Source organism: Drosophila novamexicana, unplaced genomic scaffold (genome assembly GCF_003285875.2).
Source record: "Drosophila novamexicana strain 15010-1031.04,08,12 unplaced genomic scaffold, DnovRS2.1 tig00004555-arrow-pilon, whole genome shotgun sequence".
NCBI lineage: Eukaryota > Metazoa > Arthropoda > Insecta > Diptera > Drosophilidae > Drosophila > Drosophila novamexicana.
This window is the reverse complement of record NW_020825052.1, coordinates 3,868,451-3,888,961: the sequence shown is the minus strand read 5'-3', so window position 1 is coordinate 3,888,961 and position 20,511 is coordinate 3,868,451. Positions and strand designations below refer to the sequence as shown.

The 20,511-nt window shown below is 39.1% G+C and overlaps 3 protein-coding genes across 4 annotated transcripts; 1 reads left to right on the top strand and 2 right to left on the bottom strand.

The window, feature by feature from the left end:
• Positions 1 to 2,395: 2,395 nt before the first annotated feature.
• On the bottom strand, positions 2,396 to 3,315 carry LOC115770441. Its single transcript, XM_030715715.1, has 3 exons — positions 3,226 to 3,315; positions 3,068 to 3,172; positions 2,396 to 3,001 (listed from the first exon to the last, which is right to left on the bottom strand). Exons 1-3 carry the CDS (start codon positions 3,284 to 3,286, stop codon positions 2,619 to 2,621), a joined length of 549 nt encoding a protein of 182 aa, XP_030571575.1. The 5' UTR covers positions 3,287 to 3,315; the 3' UTR covers positions 2,396 to 2,618.
• Positions 3,316 to 4,867: 1,552 nt separating this feature from the next.
• LOC115770214 lies at positions 4,868 to 5,615 on the top strand. Of its 2 annotated transcripts, none has more exons than XM_030715408.1 (3): positions 4,868 to 5,065; positions 5,121 to 5,204; positions 5,253 to 5,615. In XM_030715408.1, the coding sequence occupies exons 1-3, from the start codon at positions 4,961 to 4,963 to the stop codon at positions 5,565 to 5,567; spliced, it is 504 nt and encodes a 167-aa protein (XP_030571268.1). In that variant the 5' UTR covers positions 4,868 to 4,960; the 3' UTR covers positions 5,568 to 5,615. The 2 variants fall into 2 exon arrangements, with proteins under 2 accessions (XP_030571268.1, XP_030571269.1); XM_030715409.1 differs by having other exon boundaries at positions 4,871 to 5,065; positions 5,268 to 5,613.
• Positions 5,431 to 6,400, bottom strand: LOC115770213. Its single transcript, XM_030715407.1, has 4 exons — positions 6,189 to 6,400; positions 6,021 to 6,124; positions 5,813 to 5,963; positions 5,431 to 5,749 (listed from the first exon to the last, which is right to left on the bottom strand). Exons 1-4 carry the CDS (start codon positions 6,346 to 6,348, stop codon positions 5,631 to 5,633), a joined length of 534 nt encoding a protein of 177 aa, XP_030571267.1. The 5' UTR covers positions 6,349 to 6,400; the 3' UTR covers positions 5,431 to 5,630.
• Between the last annotated feature and the right edge of the window lie 14,111 nt (positions 6,401 to 20,511).

Below are 20,511 nucleotides of genomic sequence, written 5' to 3'. Positions count from 1 at the left end.
TTGCAGCAATGCATTGATATCAGAGGATAAATCAAGGTAGTTGGGCCAATTTGTAAATCGGATGTGAATGCGTTTGCGTGTGCCTGTGTGCCTGTGTGTGTATTAATGTGTGCGTGTGCTCTTAAGTAGGCTACACAATGCTTTTTTCTGCTGCCCTACATATATACATAATATGTCTACAATTAAATGGCTAGACAAAAAGCATAAATAACAGATAAGCGTATACAACACGCAGAAGAATTCGTTGGACACGGCCATATGCTTGCCGCTTTTTCGTTTTTTTTCTCTCTCGCTGTCTCTCTTTCACTAACGCGTCCTGCGCTGATTAACGCTCATTTGTTAACACGAACCGAATATCCACTAATGGAATTCGCATGTTGCGACATGACTGAATATGTACACATTAGACGACTGATTTGCAATTCTTGGTGAGTACCGGTGTGTCTACCTGTGTGTGTGTGTAAGAGAACGAGTGTCATGTCCTTCACTCCGTCACCTTAAGCTTAAAGCCGAAATACCAGTTTTCTCCACAGGAATGTTCTAGAAAACAATGTCAGTCTTTTTGCACCCTTGGCAAACCAGCTAAAGGCCTTGTGCATGTGTGTATTGCACGTGTCCTGGGCCACACTGCCAAAGGACCTGGCCTGACTAAGCATATTAGCGAGCCTGCCACATGCCGAGCTGCGCTAATTGCCAGTCGCTTTGTCCTGCTCGACTTGGCAAAGCAATTTTGCGTACTCGATAATTTACTTACGGCAAAAGGATGCGGCCGTAATTATGGTGGCACTTTTTTAAATTGTTAAATAGCCATGAAACATAGTTTAAAGCAAAATTAGGCAGCTCAGTAGAAAACTGCGTATGCTTTAGAATAGCTTTGAAAATTGCATTTCCAAAGCCCTTACTCAGAATCAATAAAACAAAATACAATACCAGTCAATTACCAAACTCTTCTCAAAATACCTATTCATCAGCTGGATATTATACAAATGTGAACCCATTTTACACTTTTAAGACTTACACAATATTATTCTGCATCTAAATTTTTCATTTAAGCGAGTTTAACAAGAGAATGAATTGCAATTTTCTTAGTAAGTAAATGCAAAAGATAAGTAAATGCAAAAGATAAAGTGTATCTATTTTTTGCATAAGCTTTACAGAAACTACACAATTGACAGTCTTTATAAACTCTTGAGCATTATACTAAACATATAATATATATTTTAAGATCAAAAGCAGACACGCAAATTGAAAGCACACTATTTTCCTATTAAATATTTGTATGACGGCTGGCTCTTTGCCATGCCATTCACATATATGTATATTGGTGTGAGTGTGTGTGTGCGTGTGTGTGTGTTTTGAGCTTAGCGCTAAATTTAAAGCTATACAAAGCGTGACTTTAGTTGGCTCTGGTGTCATTTCTGGCTTAATTGAGCGTGTAACAAGTGAGTCTTGTGCTTTTAGTAACACACATACGCACCGTATGCCAATGCCATTTACTTTGAGAAAGATATGCAAACATATCCAGAAAGCAACCCGGGAAGCTGGCAGCTCTTGCCTCGGCTTGCACACATATCCTGTCACCCGTTGGATGCATTTGCCAAAAACATGTGCTTTCCGTTATATGTTTTGTCAGAGTTTATGTTGGCTGGGCAGACTTCAACCCACACATAGTACCATAGGCAACATTTGGTTGTAAGTGCAACATAGTGCCCAGCCTCATAAACGGCTAATTGCAAGCCAAAATTATGGTCCTATAATGGTGTGAATGTGTCTACTTTAAGCCCTGCAGGATTATACACTGAGTGGTTACAACAGCTCGCCAGAATCTCGAACGACTCGAGCGAATTGCTAGAGCTGATTCCATTCGTTTGGTTGCTCTTCCTTTTCATTTTTACCTGAGCAAAACGGAAATCAATCAATTTCCTGCGTAGACATTGCAATTTAGATTCTCTTTCGTTGCACCTTGTGTATTGTAAAGGAAATAAAAATAGATGCCGCATAAAGTCCAAACAGAAACAACTGAAAAAGAATCGATCTATGATAAAATGATATGTAAAAATTAAAATTACATCGTGCGGTTAATTAGTCACCGCAAAAAACAATAAATGCCAACCTAAGTAGCTTGCAAAGTGTTTCAAGTATTCCAAATGTTTACCAGACTCGTTAATAGAAATACATTTGCAAGTAAGAGTACCGAGTAAACTGATGACTAATGTGGCCTAATAAATTCACACCTGCGGATTACGACAGCAGCAATACCCAGAAACAATTAAAATTATTACTCTCAACCAATAGCCAATATTGAGTGTTCAGATTGGAAATAACCTAGGTCTGAAGAATTTTAACTGAAAATCGAGAGTTTTCACTGTCGAAAATGTATGTTAAAATTAATTAGTTATGCCTTTTATTGCTCATTTTATTTTTACAGGACTTATAAATTATTTAAACAAAAATATGTTGATCAATTGTTTACGACGGCTTGTTACGGGTTAAAGTATTGACAAAATAATTAGATGTCGTACTATTATTGAACTCGCCTTCCATTTCTCACGCGGCCAGATTATGGGTTGGGTTTTCTTATTTTCCTCTTCAGTAACGCCGCCGGCTCGATGTTGAGTTCATTTATTTCTTATACTTTCCGTGCGAACATTTTGACTGCGCCTTGTGTTACCTGAAAAAACATCGTGATTGCCACCCCTATCTTCGTGAAGTGCACTGCCAGCTTTTCTATTGCCAAAGGATCTTCCCTGGCCATCGCCAGCTGCAGTCCTTCCACCCTGTCTGTGACTATCTCTGCCTTTAGATCTTACGCGACCTTCAACACGTTTAGCATTTGTTCGACGTAGCCCATAATTTCCATTATTAACATGGTGCGGTCCTTGAAGAACACGTATAGTACTACTTCCATCAGCCGGCCGATGTGACTTCTTAGAAGCATGTCTTGCCTTTAATCCCACTTCTGTGGACTCGGATTCGCTCTTTTTTCTCACATTGCTTTCGCCTGGAAAATAGTAAGTAATCAAAACCAAACTTCTAGTATTATTCCTTTTTAATGCTGTGTGCATACCGATTGAATAAGGACCACGCAACTCTGCTTTCCCCGTCGCTTGTTTGTCCCCTAAAGCATGTTGGTGTGATTCTTCACCAGACATGGGCTCGTCATTATATTGGCCTAAATAATTGGATAATACATCACATCGATACAAAAACACACATTTTACTTGCCATTAGTAGCCAGCACAGTGCATGAAATAAGCAACAGTGAAAACAGCAACAGTAGCCCCATCACGAACGCGAGTCAAATGACTCCAAATGGGAGTGTTCAGCTCTATTTATGGCAACCGATCGATACGGTTTACCATAAAAAGATTTATGGCAAACGAATATCGCCAGCTGAGCGCTCTCTCTTGTCACAATGGAGCACTACGAACTCACCCACACAGCTGCACATGGGAGTACTTACCTTATTTTCACAGAGTACCTCCACAGCTAAATATTAAATCAGTCCAACGACAAGAAGCGAGAGTAATATGTCGAGTGTCACGAATTCTTCGTGTCGTCAAAAGAGCGATCCGTACAATGTATTTATCGCCAATAGCCCAAAAATCAGTCATCGCACGGCTGGATAGTCCGGCGCAGGTCGCCAAGTTAAAATCAATCATCATTACATGAATGCTGCTCCCAGTAAAAAAATATTGTTGCGTTCAACATTCTTCATCAGCTCAAAAGCAGAAGAAAGTGATTAAAATTAATTTGTTTTTTGGATGTTTGTGACAATTCAAGAATTTATAAAAACCCAAACGCTGGAAGCACGCATCTTACCTTCATTTCAGCCAGCCTTCTGCTTAAGTTTGGATCCTCTACACATCCATTGGTATATATATTAACTTATACGGGGTGTATAGAGCTTAATTTTAACGCAATCAAGCGTCGAACTCCACTTTCCATAGAACATCTTTAGCTCCTTGTTCATTTCCCTTGGGACTTTGTTAACGCAGCTATAAAATATTTGTTTATTTTTTTTTTCGAAATATGTTTCATGGCACATCAAAATCTTAATAAATACTAAGAAGTCATGATGAGCTGCCCATCTACGGGGCTATCAAAGCCGTTGCCCGAGTTGACAAGCTTCAAGCAGCTAGAAGGAGCTGCCTTTTGCCCGGCATTCCCAATGGATTTTGCAGTTGCTCGTGCGTGTCGACAAGAATTTCAATTTGCAAACAATAAATTTGAACAGCCAGTGGCTCCTTAGAGAGCGGAGTGAAGTGGAGTCGAGTCGTTGCCAGCCAAGATGCGGTCCAGGCTCTCTTTATTAAAGAATAAATATATTTTTATTTTTGCTTTCCTACGAGTTGCAAGTGACAGTTTGGCAGCTTGGCAAGCAGTGACAATGCCATTGATTTGAATGTGCCTTGGCACAAGAATTTGATTTGAACTAAGCCGACATTTTAATATTGGATTACCCACTGTTAGCTTTAAGCTGATTTCGTGTCTGCTTCATAAGCGCCAGACCTAGAACGGAAGTGCTGAGCAAAAAACGGAAATGAATCAATTTCCCCACGGCAGACTATAAAAAACTACAAAGCACTTGAATGCGAAACACAACGCAACTATAAAGTTTCCAATTAAAAATGGCGCCGAGTTAACAATTGCAGAAGTTCCTTATGCTTCCAGCTTTTCCTCAGAGGAGTCACGAACCTCTAAGACTTCTCTTTTGGCTGCAAGACAAATAGAAGAAATAGATGTATTATTCTGTCTGCGCATTTGAAAATAATTATGCAACCTTAAGATTTGGTTTACTTACGGCAAAGTAGTATTTCAAATTGGTTGTGATCAGCAGGCTAAATATTTGAAAACCATTTAAAAACAGTTGTAAATAATAGTCTATGCTTTATAAGCAACAGTTTATAAAACAACTGTTGTTATTTCAACGATATCAAGCCAAACTCGAAAAATTAAAATGTCGGTAATTATAAACTGCGCTGGCTACATGGCGCTTGTTTATGAGGCATCCGCCGCATTCCTTACCATGGTTCAGATGGTAAACTTATCCAAAATCATGAAGGTAAGCAAGTCTAGGCCATAACCAAGCGCTTCTCAATGCTCTTTTCGCTCATTAGTTCGATATGGTGGATGTTATGATATTGTTTGGGGGCATGTGTAAGATTTTCTGCTTCGGAGTCTTGGCAGTTGGCATCATCAGTGTAAGAAGTAAATTTTGTATATTGATGAAGTTCTTAGTTCTTAAATAGATTTTCAACAAACAGCGTCACAGATTGATGGTGAAAATCTGGTTGCTTATGGCCTATGCTCAGATACAGTGGGGAGACGTTGGAAAAATGTTTTATAATATGTACGAATATGTGTTCACCGATAAATACAAAAGCAAGCAGGAGTTTATGCAGGAGATATCTGATGCATATGCCTCACTCATTGGTCAAGTACTGGCTCGTATCGGCATCATATTGATCGTCTATAGATTCTTCAAGTCCCTGGAGTTCCCAATGAAAATAAAAATTGTCAAGGTACAGCTTGACCAGAAAGCAGCCGAATTGAAGGCCAAGTAAGTCAGCAGATGAATTAAATGTTCGAAGCAAGATTTTTATTGTTTGTAATAAGTATTTGTTAAATTAAAATAAGAAGTGTGAAAAGCGCAACAAGGGATTGCCTTTGATTTCTTGCTCCTTGGGTAACTTTGTTAAATTCCCATAAATATTGTATATAACGTAAATGAAAGAAAATTCAATTGCTAAAAAATCAGCAAAAATGGGTTAGATAAAGAACGGCATGCATGAAGGTGGATGTAACTTGCCCATTGTTAGTAATGAAATCAAAATGTTGGTCAGGGCTTCAATGGCATCGCCTGATAGCAGTTCCACGATCCAAAGACCCACAAAGACCACATCGAATATAAGTCCGCCAAAGCACCAGACCAGCCAGAACAGCAGCAGCTGCGGCTTATGCTGTGAAAGCCGCTATCAGTCGATGCCGCATTATAAACAAGTTTGAGCACTACGCACCAATATAATGCCAGTAACCATGAGCATTGAAACGACTATCCACACATTCAATAGGAGCAGATAAATCCACAGCATCCAAGGGCGTACCCTGTTGCCATAGAGCGCTGGAAATGTTTGAGGAACAGTGAGAAATCGCAGGCCACAACGGGCCTCCCTTAAACCGCGTACTTGCCACGTGCCCCTGCTGCTGTTCCTTTGTATCGTCAGCTGTTGTCCTGGCGCCGTTTCTTCGACACAGCATGTAAATAATCATCAGCTCAAAGAAGACGGCTCCAGTGATGTCCATGCAGCCAATGGCCATGCCGAAGCCGTTCAATGCGCTCACCATTTTCGCTTTACAGAGATTTGTTTAATTCCTTTTGCTTATTGTTCGCTTCTCTCTTGACAGGAAAAACTTAAAGTTTAAACTGCTGGAACTGCAAGATTTTGTGCCAGCCAGAGGAGTTTCCTATACAGCCTGACTGCGTGCAAAATGAACGCGAAAAAAGAAAATTATATTTGACATCGGGAAAGTCACACGTGTGTGTGTACGTGTGTACGTGTGTGCTTGTGTATGCTTACCCACCGCACGTATTTCATCAGCCTGGCATTATAAGTATAAATGTATATATAAAAATATGCGCGCATTTTTTGCATAAATAGACAAGAGTTCGCTGACTGCCAAGTCAGCCCCTAGACTTGCGGCAGCTTCGAGTTGTGAGTTTCTGTTTCCGTTTCCTTTCTTTTGTTTTTTGTTTTTCGCTTTTGCCACTGTGCAAATTATTTTAAAAGGATTTTGTTTTTAACATTACCAAGTGGGTGTGCGAGGTTGTAGGCTTGGGGTAAGATTTGGACATGCATTTCGACCAAAAAATCGGTGTCGAGATTTGAATGCCAGATTAATCTAGAGGGAAAACCATGAAGAAAGCGCCAAACTTCGTGAAAATCGGATTTGATTTGGCCCAGTTATGGGGGTGGTCATTTTTGACCCATGTAATCTTGGGGTAAGATTTTGACATGAATTTCGACTAAAAAATCGGTGTTCAGATTTGAATACCAGATTACTCTAGAGGGAAACCCATGAAGAAAGCGCCAAACTGCGTGAAAATCGGATGGGATTTGGCCCAGTTATGGGGGTGGTCATTTTTGACCCATGTCTATATACGAATTTTGAGGTAAGATTTGGACATGAATTTCGACCAAAAAATCGGTGTCGAGATTTGAATGCCAGATTAATCTAGAGGGAAAACCATGAAGAAAACGCCAAACTTCGTGAAAATCGGATGAGATTTGACCGAGTTATGGGGGTGGTATTTTTTGACCCATGTCTATATACGAATTTTGGGGAAAGATTTGGACATGAATTTCGACCAAAAAATCGGTGTCGAGATTTAAATGCCACATTAATCTAGAGGGAAAACCATGAAGAAAAAGCCAAACTTCGTGAAAATCGGATGAGATTTGACCGAGTTATGGGGGTGGTACTTTTTGACCCATGTCTATATACGAATTTTGGGGTAAGATTTGGACATGAATTTCGACCAAAAAATCGGTGTCGAGATTTAAATGCCACATTAATCTAGAGGGAAAACCATGAAGAAAAAGCCAAACTTCGTGAAAATCGGATGAGATTTGACCGAGTTATGGGGGTGGTATTTTTTGACCCATGTCTATATACGAATTTTGGGGTAAGATTTGGACATGAATTTCGACCAAAAAATCGGTGTCGAGATTTAAATGCCACATTAATCTAGAGGGAAAACCATGAAGAAAAAGCCAAACTTCGTAAAAATCGGATGAGATTTGACCGAGTTATGGGGGTGGTATTTTTTGACCCATGTCTACATACGAATTTTGGGGTAAGATTTGGACATGAATTTCGACCAAAAAATCGGTGTCGAGATTTAAATGCCACATTAATCTAGAGGGAAAACCATGAAGAAAAAGCCAAACTTCGTGAAAATCGGATGAGATTTGACCGAGTTATGGGGGTGGTATTTTTTGAGACATGTCTATATACGAATTTTGGGGTAAGATTTGGACATGAATTTCGACCAAAAAATCGGTGTCGAGATTTAAATGCCACATTAATCTAGAGGGAAAACCATGAAGAAAAAGCCAAACTTCGTGAAAATCGGATGAGATTTGACCGAGTTATGGGGGTGGTACTTTTTGACCCATGTCTATATACGAATTTTGGGGTAAGATTTGGACATGAATTTCGACCAAAAAATCGGTGTCGAGATTTAAATGCTACATTAATCTAGAGGGAAAACCAACCGAGTTATGGGGGTGGTATTTTTTGACCCATGTCTATATACGAATTTTGGGGAAAGATTTGGACATGAATTTCGACCAAAAAATCGGTGTCGAGATTTAAATGCCACATTAATCTAGAGGGAAAACCATGAAGAAAAAGCCAAACTTCGTGAAAATCGGATGAGATTTGACCGAGTTATGGGGGTGGTATTTTTGACCCATGTCTATATACGAATTTTGGGGTAAGATTTGGACATGAATTTCGACCAAAAAATCGGTGTCGAGATTTGAATGCCACATTAATCTAGAGGGAAAACCGTGAAGAAAAAGCCAAACTTCGTGCAAATCGGATGAGATTTGGCCGAGATATGGGGGTGGTCATTTTTGACCCATATCTATATACGAATCTTGGGGTAAGTTTTGGACATGAATTTCGACCAAAAAATCGGTGTCGAGATTTGAATGCCAGATTAATCTAGAGGGAAAACCATGAAGAAAAATCCAAACTTCGTGAAAATCGGATGAGATTTGACCGAGTTATGGGGGTGGTATTTTTTGACCCTTGTCTATATACGAATTTTGGGGTAAGATATGGACATGAATTTCGACCAAAAAATCGGTGTCGAGATTTAAATGCCACATTAATCTAGAGGGAAAACCATGAAGAAAAAGCCAAACTTCGTGCAAATCGGATGAGATTTGGCCGAGATATGGGGGTGGTCATTTTTGACCCATATCTATATACGAATCTTGGGGTAAGATTTGGACATAAATTTCGACCAAAAAATCGGTGTCGAGATTTGAATGCCAGATTAATCTAGAGGGAAAACCATGAAGAAAAATCCAAACTTCGTGAAAATCGGATGAGATTTGACCGAGCTATGGGGGTGGTATTTTTTGACCCATGTCTATATACGAATTTTGGGGTAAGATATGGACATGAATTTCGACCAAAAAATCGGTGTCGAGATTTAAATGCCACATTAATCTAGAGGGAAAACCATGAAGAAAAAGCCAAACTTCGTGAAAATCGGATGAGATTTGACCGAGTTATGGGGGTGGTATTTTTTGACCCATGTCTACATACGAATTTTGGGGTAAGATTTGGACATGAATTTCGACCAAAAAATCGGTGTCGAGATTTAAATGCCACATTAATCTAGAGGGAAAACCATGAAGAAAAAGCCAAACTTCGTGAAAATCGGATGAGATTTGACCGAGTCATGGGGGTGGTACTTTTTGACCCATGTCTATATACGAATTTTGGGGTAAGATTTGGACATGAATTTCGACCAAAAAATCGGTGTCGAGATTTAAATGCTACATTAATCTAGAGGGAAAACCATGAAGAAAACGCCAAGCTTCGTGAAAATCGGATGAGATTTGACCGAGATATGGGGGTGGTCATTTTTGACCCATATCTATACGAATCTTGGGGTAAGATTTGGACATGAATTTCGACTAAAAAATCGGTGTCGAGATTTAAATGCTACATTAATCTAGAGGGAAAACCATGAAGAAAAATCCAAACTTCGTGAAAATCGGATGAGATTTGACCGAGTTATGGGGGTGGTATTTTTTGACCCTTGTCTATATACGAATTTTGGGGTAAGATATGGACATGAATTTCGACCAAAAAATCGGTGTCGAGATTTAAATGCCACATTAATCTAGAGGGAAAACCATGAAGAAAAAGCCAAACTTCGTGCAAATCGGATGAGATTTGGCCGAGATATGGGGGTGGTCATTTTTGACCCATATCTATATACGAATCTTGGGGTAAGATTTGGACATAAATTTCGACCAAAAAATCGGTGTCGAGATTTGAATGCCAGATTAATCTAGAGGGAAAACCATGAAGAAAAATCCAAACTTCGTGAAAATCGGATGAGATTTGACCGAGTTATGGGGGTGGTATTTTTTGACCCATGTCTATATACGAATTTTGGGGTAAGATATGGACATGAATTTCGACCAAAAAATCGGTGTCGAGATTTAAATGCCACATTAATCTAGAGGGAAAACCATGAAGAAAAAGCCAAACTTCGTGAAAATCGGATGAGATTTGACCGAGTTATGGGGGTGGTATTTTTTGACCCATGTCTATATACGAATTTTGGGGTAAGATTTGGACATGAATTTCGACCAAAAAATCGGTGTCGAGATTTAAATGCCACATTAATCTAGAGGGAAAACCATGAAGAAAAAGCCAAATCTCGTGAAAATCGGATGAGATTTGACCGAGTCATGGGGGTGGTATTTTTTGACCCATGTCTATATACGAATTTTGGGGTAAGATTTGGACATGAATTTCGACCAAAAAATCGGTGTCGAGATTTAAATGCTACATTAATCTAGAGGGAAAACCATGAAGAAAACGCCAAGCTTCGTGAAAATCGGATGAGATTTGACCGAGATATGGGGGTGGTCATTTTTGACCCATATCTATATACGAATTTTGGGGTAAGATTTGGACATGAATTTCGACTAAAAAATCGGTGTCGAGATTTAAATGCTACATTAATCTAGAGGGAAAACCATGAAGAAAACGCCAAGCTTCGTGAAAATCGGATGAGATTTGACCGAGTTATGGGGGTGGTATTTTTTGACCCATGTCTATATACGAATTTTGGGGAAAGATTTGGACATGAATTTCGACCAAAAAATCGGTGTCTATATACGAATTTTGGGGTAAGATTTGGACATGAATTTCGACCAAAAAATCGGTGTCGAGATTTGAATGCCAGATTAATCTTGAGGGAAAACCATGAAGAAAACGCCAAACTTCGTGAAAATCGGATGAGATTTGACCGAGTTATGGGGGTGGTATTTTTTGACCCATGTCTATATACGAATTTTGGGGAAAGATTTGGACATGAATTTCGACCAAAAAATCGGTGTCGAGATTTAAATGCCACATTAATCTAGAGGGAAAACCATGAAGAAAAATCCAAACTTCGTGAAAATCGGATGAGATTTGGCCGAGTTATGGGGGTGGTATTTTTTGACCCATGTCTATATACGAATTTTGGGGTAAGATATGGACATGAATTTCGACCAAAAAATCGGTGTCGAGATTTAAATGCCACATTAATCTAGAGGGAAAACCATGAAGAAAAAGCCAAACTTCGTGAAAATCGGATGAGATTTGGCCGAGATATGGGGGTGGTCATTTTTGACCCATATCTATATACGAATCTTGGGGTAAAACCAAAAAATCGGTGTCGAGATTTGAATGCCAGATTAATCTAGAGGGAAAACCATGAAGAAAAATCCAAACTTCGTGAAAATCGGATGAGATTTGACCGAGTTATGGGGGTGGTATTTTTTGACCCATGTCTATATACGAATTTTGGGGTAAGATATGGACATGAATTTCGACAAAAAAATCGGTGTCGAGATTTAAATGCCACATTAATCTAGAGGGAAAACCATGAAGAAAGCGCCAAACTTCGTGAAAATCGGATGAGATTTGACCGAGTTATGGGGGTGGTATTTTTTGACCCATGTCTATATACGAATTTTGGGGTAAGATTTGGACATGAATTTCGACCAAAAAATCGGTGTCGAGATTTAAATGCTACATTAATCTAGAGGGAAAACCATGAAGAAAACGCCAAGCTTCGTGAAAATCGGATGAGATTTGACCGAGATATGGGGGTGGTCATTTTTGACCAATATCTATATACGAATCTTGGGGTAAGATTTGGACATGAATTTCGACCAAAAAATCGGTGTCGAGATTTAAATGCTACATTAATCTAGAGGGAAGACCATGAAGAAAACGCCAAGCTTCGTGAAAATCGGATGAGATTTGACCGAGTTATGGGTGTGGTATTTTTTGACCCATGTCTATATACGAATTTTGGGGAAAGATTTGGACATGAATTTCGACCAAAAAATCGGTGTCTATATACGAATTTTGGGGTAAGATTTGGACATGAATTTCGACCAAAAAATCGGTGTCGAGATTTAAATGCCACATTAATCTAGAGGGAAAACCATGAAGAAAAAGCCAAACTTCGTGAAAATCGGATGAGATTTGACCGAGTTATGGGGGTGGTACTTTTTGACCCATATCTATATACGAATCTTGGGGTAAGATTTGGACATGAATTTCGACCAAAAAATCGGTGTCGAGATTTAAATGCTACATTAATCTAGAGGGAAAACCATGAAGAAAACGCCAAGCTTCGTGAAAATCGGATGAGATTTGACCGAGTTATGGGGTTGGTATTTTTGACCCATGTCTATATACGAATTTTGGGGTAAGATTTGGACATGAATTTCGACCAAAAAATCGGTGTCGAGATTTAAATGCCACATTAATCTAGAGGGAAAACCATGAAGAAAAAGCCAAACTTCGTGAAAATCGGATGAGATTTGACCGAGTTATGGGGGTGGTATTTTTGACCCATGTCTATATACGAATTTTGGGGTAAGATTTGGACATGAATTTCGACCAAAAAATCGGTGTCGAGATTTAAATGCCACATTAATCTAGAGGGAAAACCATGAAGAAAAAGCCAAACTTCGTGAAAATCGGATGAGATTTGGCCGAGATATGGGGGTGGTCATTTTTGACCCATATCTATATACGAATCTTGGGATAAGATTTGGACATGAATTTCGACCAAAAAATCGGTGTCGAGATTTAAATGCTACATTAATCTAGAGGGAAAACCATGAAGAAAACGCCAAGCTTCGTGAAAATCGGATGAGATTTGACCGAGTTATGGGGGTGGTATTTTTGACCCATGTCTATATACGAATTTTGGGGTAAGATTTGGACATGAATTTCGACCAAAAAATCGGTGTCGAGATTTAAATGCCACATTAATCTAGAGGGAAAACCATGAAGAAAAAGCCAAACTTCGTGAAAATCGGATGAGATTTGACCGAGTTATGGGGGTGGTATTTTTGACCCATGTCTATATACGAATTTTGGGGTAAGATTTGGACATGAATTTCGACCAAAAAATCGGTGTCGAGATTTAAATGCCACATTAATCTAGAGGGAAAACCATTAAGAAAAAGCCAAACTTCGTGAAAATCGGATGAGATTTGGCCGAGATATGGGGGTGGTAATTTTTGACCCATGTCTATATACGAATCTTGGGGTAAGATATGGACATGAATTTCGACTAAAAAATCGGTGTTCAGATTTGAATGCCAGATTAATCTAGAGGGAAAACCATGAAGAAAAAGCCAAACTTCGTGAAAATCGGATGAGATTTGACCGAGTTATGGGGGTGGTAATTTTTGACCCATGTCTATACGAATCTTGGGGTAAGATATGGACATGAATTTCGACTAAAAAATCGGTGTTCAGATTTGAATGCCAGATTAATCTAGAGGGAAAACCATGAAGAAAAAGCCAAACTTCGTGAAAATCGGATGAGATTTGACCGAGTTATGGGGGTGGTAATTTTTGACCCATGTCTATATACGAATCTTGGGGTAAGATATGGACATGAATTTCGACTAAAAAATCGGTGTTCAGATTTGAATGCCAGATTAATCTAGAGGGAAAACCATGAAGAAAGCGCCAAACTTCGTGAAAATCGGATGGGATTTGGCCCAGTTATGGGGGTGGTCATTTTTGACCCATGTCTATATACGAATCTTGGGGTAAGATTTGGACATGCATTTCGACCAAAAAATCGGTGTCGAGATTTGAATGCCAGATTAATCTAGAGGGAAAACCATGAAGAAAAAGCCAAGCGAATCTTGGGGTAAAACCAAAAAATCGGTGTCGAGATTTGAATGCCAGATTAATCTAGAGGGAAAACCATGAAGAAAAATCCAAACTTCGTGAAAATCGGATGAGATTTGACCGAGTTATGGGGGTGGTATTTTTTGACCCATGTCTATATACGAATTTTGGGGTAAGATATGGACATGAATTTCGACAAAAAAATCGGTGTCGAGATTTAAATGCCACATTAATCTAGAGGGAAAACCATGAAGAAAGCGCCAAACTTCGTGAAAATCGGATGAGATTTGACCGAGTTATGGGGGTGGTATTTTTTGACCCATGTCTATATACGAATTTTGGGGTAAGATTTGGACATGAATTTCGACCAAAAAATCGGTGTCGAGATTTAAATGCTACATTAATCTAGAGGGAAAACCATGAAGAAAACGCCAAGCTTCGTGAAAATCGGATGAGATTTGACCGAGATATGGGGGTGGTCATTTTTGACCAATATCTATATACGAATCTTGGGGTAAGATTTGGACATGAATTTCGACCAAAAAATCGGTGTCGAGATTTAAATGCTACATTAATCTAGAGGGAAGACCATGAAGAAAACGCCAAGCTTCGTGAAAATCGGATGAGATTTGACCGAGTTATGGGTGTGGTATTTTTTGACCCATGTCTATATACGAATTTTGGGGAAAGATTTGGACATGAATTTCGACCAAAAAATCGGTGTCTATATACGAATTTTGGGGTAAGATTTGGACATGAATTTCGACCAAAAAATCGGTGTCGAGATTTAAATGCCACATTAATCTAGAGGGAAAACCATGAAGAAAAAGCCAAACTTCGTGAAAATCGGATGAGATTTGACCGAGTTATGGGGGTGGTACTTTTTGACCCATATCTATATACGAATCTTGGGGTAAGATTTGGACATGAATTTCGACCAAAAAATCGGTGTCGAGATTTAAATGCTACATTAATCTAGAGGGAAAACCATGAAGAAAACGCCAAGCTTCGTGAAAATCGGATGAGATTTGACCGAGTTATGGGGTTGGTATTTTTGACCCATGTCTATATACGAATTTTGGGGTAAGATTTGGACATGAATTTCGACCAAAAAATCGGTGTCGAGATTTAAATGCCACATTAATCTAGAGGGAAAACCATGAAGAAAAAGCCAAACTTCGTGAAAATCGGATGAGATTTGACCGAGTTATGGGGGTGGTATTTTTGACCCATGTCTATATACGAATTTTGGGGTAAGATTTGGACATGAATTTCGACCAAAAAATCGGTGTCGAGATTTAAATGCCACATTAATCTAGAGGGAAAACCATGAAGAAAAAGCCAAACTTCGTGAAAATCGGATGAGATTTGGCCGAGATATGGGGGTGGTCATTTTTGACCCATATCTATATACGAATCTTGGGATAAGATTTGGACATGAATTTCGACCAAAAAATCGGTGTCGAGATTTAAATGCCACATTAATCTAGAGGGAAAACCATGAAGAAAAAGCCAAACTTCGTGAAAATCGGATGAGATTTGACCGAGTTATGGGGGTGGTAATTTTTGACCCATGTCTATATACGAATCTTGGGGTAAGATATGGACATGAATTTCGACTAAAAAATCGGTGTTCAGATTTGAATGCCAGATTAATCTAGAGGGAAAACCATGAAGAAAAAGCCAAACTTCGTGAAAATCGGATGGGATTTGACCGAGTTATGGGGGTGGTAATTTTTGACCCATGTCTATATACGAATCTTGGGGTAAGATATGGACATGAATTTCGACTAAAAAATCGGTGTTCAGATTTGAATGCCAGATTAATCTAGAGGGAAAACCATGAAGAAAGCGCCAAACTTCGTGAAAATCGGATGGGATTTGGCCCAGTTATGGGGGTGGTCATTTTTGACCCATGTCTATATACGAATCTTGGGGTAAGATTTGGACATGAATTTCGACCAAAAAATCGGTGTCGAGATTTAAATGCCACATTAATCTAGAGGGAAAACCATGAAGAAAAAGCCAAACTTCGTGAAAATCGGATGAGATTTGACCGAGTTATGGGGGTGGTACTTTTTGACCCATATCTATATACGAATCTTGGGGTAAGATTTGGACATGAATTTCGACCAAAAAATCGGTGTCGAGATTTAAATGCTACATTAATCTAGAGGGAAAACCATGAAGAAAACGCCAAGCTTCGTGAAAATCGGATGAGATTTGACCGAGTTATGGGGGTGGTATTTTTGACCCATGTCTATATACGAATTTTGGGGTAAGATTTGGACATGAATTTCGACCAAAAAATCGGTGTCGAGATTTAAATGCCACATTAATCTAGAGGGAAAACCATGAAGAAAAAGCCAAACTTCGTGAAAATCGGATGAGATTTGACCGAGTTATGGGGGTGGTATTTTTGACCCATGTCTATATACGAATTTTGGGGTAAGATTTGGACATGAATTTCGACCAAAAAATCGGTGTCGAGATTTAAATGCCACATTAATCTAGAGGGAAAACCATTAAGAAAAAGCCAAACTTCGTGAAAATCGGATGAGATTTGGCCGAGATATGGGGGTGGTCATTTTTGACCCATATCTATATACGAATCTTGGGATAAGATTTGGACATGAATTTCGACCAAAAAATCGGTGTTGAGATTTAAATGCCACATTAATCTAGAGGGAAAACCATGAAGAAAAAGCCAAACTTCGTGAAAATCGGATGAGATTTGACCGAGTTATGGGGGTGGTAATTTTTGACCCATGTCTATATACGAATCTTGGGGTAAGATATGGACATGAATTTCGACTAAAAAATCGGTGTTCAGATTTGAATGCCAGATTAATCTAGAGGGAAAACCATGAAGAAAAAGCCAAACTTCGTGAAAATCGGATGAGATTTGACCGAGTTATGGGGGTGGTAATTTTTGACCCATGTCTATATACGAATCTTGGGGTAAGATATGGACATGAATTTCGACTAAAAAATCGGTGTTCAGATTTGAATGCCAGATTAATCTAGAGGGAAAACCATGAAGAAAGCGCCAAACTTCGTGAAAATCGGATGGGATTTGGCCCAGTTATGGGGGTGGTCATTTTTGACCCATGTCTATATACGAATCTTGGGGTAAGATTTGGACATGCATTTCGACCAAAAAATCGGTGTCGAGATTTGAATGCCAGATTAATCTAGAGGGAAAACCATGAAGAAAAAGCCAAACTTCGTGAAAATCGGATGAGATTTGACCGAGTTATGGGGGTGGTCATTTTGGACCCATGTCTATATACGAATCTTGGGGTAAGATTTGGACATGAATTTCGACCAAAAAATCGGTGTCGAGATTTGAATGCCACATTAATCTAGAGGGAAAACCGTGAAGAAAAAGCCAAACTTCGTGAAAATCGGATGAGATTTGGCCGAGATATGGGGGTGGTCATTTTTGACCCATATCTATATACGAATCTTGGGGTAAGTTTTGGACATGAATTTCGACCAAAAAATCGGTGTCGAGATTTGAATGCCAGATTAATCTAGAGGGAAAACCATGAAGAAAAATCCAAACTTCGTGAAAATCGGATGAGATTTGACCGAGTTATGGGGCTGGTATTTTTTGACCCATGTCTATATACGAATTTTTGGGTAAGATTTGAACTTGAATTTCGACTAAAAAATCGGTGTCGAGATTTGAATGCCACATTAATCTAGAGGGAAACCCATGAAGAAAACGCCAAACTTCGTGAAAATCGGATGAGATTTGGCCGAGTTATGGGGGTGGTAATTTTTGACCCATGTCTATATACGAATCTTGGGGTAAGATTTGGACTTGAATTTCGACTAAAAAATCGGTGTCGAGATTTGAATGCCACATTAATCTAGAGGGAAAACCATGAAGAAAACGCCAAATTTCGTGAAAATCGGATGAGATTTGGCCGAGATATGGGGGTGGTCATTTTTGACCCATGTCTATATACGAATCTTGGGGTAAGATTTGGACTTAAATTTCTACCAAAAAATCGGTGTCGAGATTTGAATGCCAGATTAATCTAGAGGGAAAACCATGAAGAAAAAGCCAAACTTCGTGAAAATCGGATGAGATTTGACCGAGTTATGGGGGTGGTCATTTTGGACCCATGTCTATATACGAATCTTAGGGTAAGATTTGGACTTGAATTTCGACTAAAAAATCGGTGTCGAGATTTGAATGCCACATTAATCTAGAGGGAAAACCATGAAGAAAAAGCCAAACTTCGTGAAAATCGGATGAGATTTGGCCGAGATATGGGGGTGGTCATTTTTGACCCATGTCTATATACGAATCTTGGGGTAAGATTTGGACTTAAATTTCTACCAAAAAATCGGTGTCGAGATTTGAATGCCAGATTAATCTAGAGGGAAAACCATGAAGAAAAAGCCAAACTTCGTGAAAATCGGATGAGATTTGGCCGAGTAATGGGGGTGGTAATTTTTGACCCATGTCTATATACGAATCTTGGGGTAAGATTTGAACTTGAATTTCGACTAAAAAATCGGTGTCGAGATTTGAATGCCACATTAATCTAGAGGGAAAACCATGAAGAAAACGCCAAACTTCGTGAAAATCGGATGAGATTTGGCCGAGTTATGGGGGTGGTAATTTTTGACCCATGTCTATATACGAATCTTGGGGTAAGATTTGGACTTGAATTTCGACTAAAAAATCGGTGTCGAGATTTGAATGCCACATTAATCTAGAGGGAAAACCATGAAGAAAACGCCAAATTTCGTGAAAATCGGATGAGATTTGACCGAGTTATGGGGGTGGTAATTTTTGACCCATGTCTATGTACGAATCTTGGGGTAAGATTTGAACTTGAATTTCGACTAAAAAAGCGGTGTCGAGATTTGAATGCCACATTAATCTAGAGGGAAAACCATGAAGAAAACGCCAAATTTCGTGAAAATCGGATGAGATTTGACCGAGTTATGGGGCTGGTAATTTTTGACCCATGTCTATGTACGAATCTTGGGGTAAGATTTTGACATGAATTTCGACTAAAAAATCGGTGTTCAGATTTGAATGCCAGATTAATCTAGAGGGAAAACCATAAAGAAAGCGCCAAACTTCGTGAAAATCGGATGGGATTTGGCCCAGTTATGGGGGTGGTCATTTTTGACCCATGTCTACATACGAATCTTGGGGTAAGATTTGGACATGCATTTCGACCAAAAAATCGGTGTCGAGATTTGAATGCCAGATTAATCTAGAGGGAAAACCATGAAGAAAAAGCCAAACTTCGTGAAAATCGGATGAGATTTGACCGAGTTATGGGGGTGGTACTTTTTGACCCATGTCTATATACGAATTTTGGGGTAAGATTTGGACATGAATTTCGACCAAAAAATCGGTGTCGAGATTTAAATGCTACATTAATCTAGAGGGAAACCATGAAGAAAACGCCAAGCTTCGTGAAAATCGGATGAGATTTGACCGAGTTATGGGGGTGGTACTTTTTGACCCATGTCTATATACGAATTTTGGGGTAAGATTTGGACATGAATTTCGACCAAAAAATCGGTGTCGAGATTTAAATGCTACATTAATCTAGAGGGAAAACCATGAAGAAAACGCCAAGCTTCGTGAAAATCGGATGAGATTTGACCGAGTTATGGGGGTGGTATTTTTTGACCCATGTCTATATACGAATTTTGGGAAAAGATTTGGACATGAATTTCGACCAAAAAATCGGTGTCGAGATTTAAATGCCACATTAATCTAGAGGGAAAACCATGAAGAAAAATCCAAACTTCGTGAAAATCGGATGAGATTTGACCGAGTTATGGGGGTGGTATTTTTGACCCATGTCTATATACGAATTTTGGGGTAAGATTTGGACATGAATTTCGACCAAAAAATCGGTGTCGAGATTTGAATGCCACATTAATCTAGAGGGAAAACCGTGAAGAAAAAGCCAAACTTCGTGAAAATCGGATGAGATTTGGCCGAGATATGGGGGTGGTCATTTTTGACCCACACAATGCCACATTAATCTAGAGGGAAAACCATGAAGAAAAAGCCAAACTTCGTGAAAATCGGATGAGATTTGGCCGAGATATGGGGGTGGTCATTTTTGACCCATATCTATATACGAATCTTGGGGTAAGATTTGGACATGAATTTCGACCAAAAAATCGGTGTCGAGATTTAAATGCCACAATAATCTAGAGGGAAAACCATGAAGAAAAAGCCAAACTTCGTGAAAATCGGATGAGATTTGACCGAGTTATGGGGGTGGTAATTTTTGACCCATGTCTATATATGGGGTAAGATTTTGACATGAATTTCGACTAAAAAATCGGTGTTCAGATTTGAATGCCAGATTAATCTAGAGGGAAAACCATGAAGAAAACGCCAAACTTCGTGAAAATCGGATGGGATTTGGCCCAGTTATGGGGGTGGTAATTTTTAACCCATGTCTATATACGAATCTTGGGGTAAGATTTGAACTTGAATTTCGACCAAAAAATCGGTGTCGAGATTTGAATGCCACATTA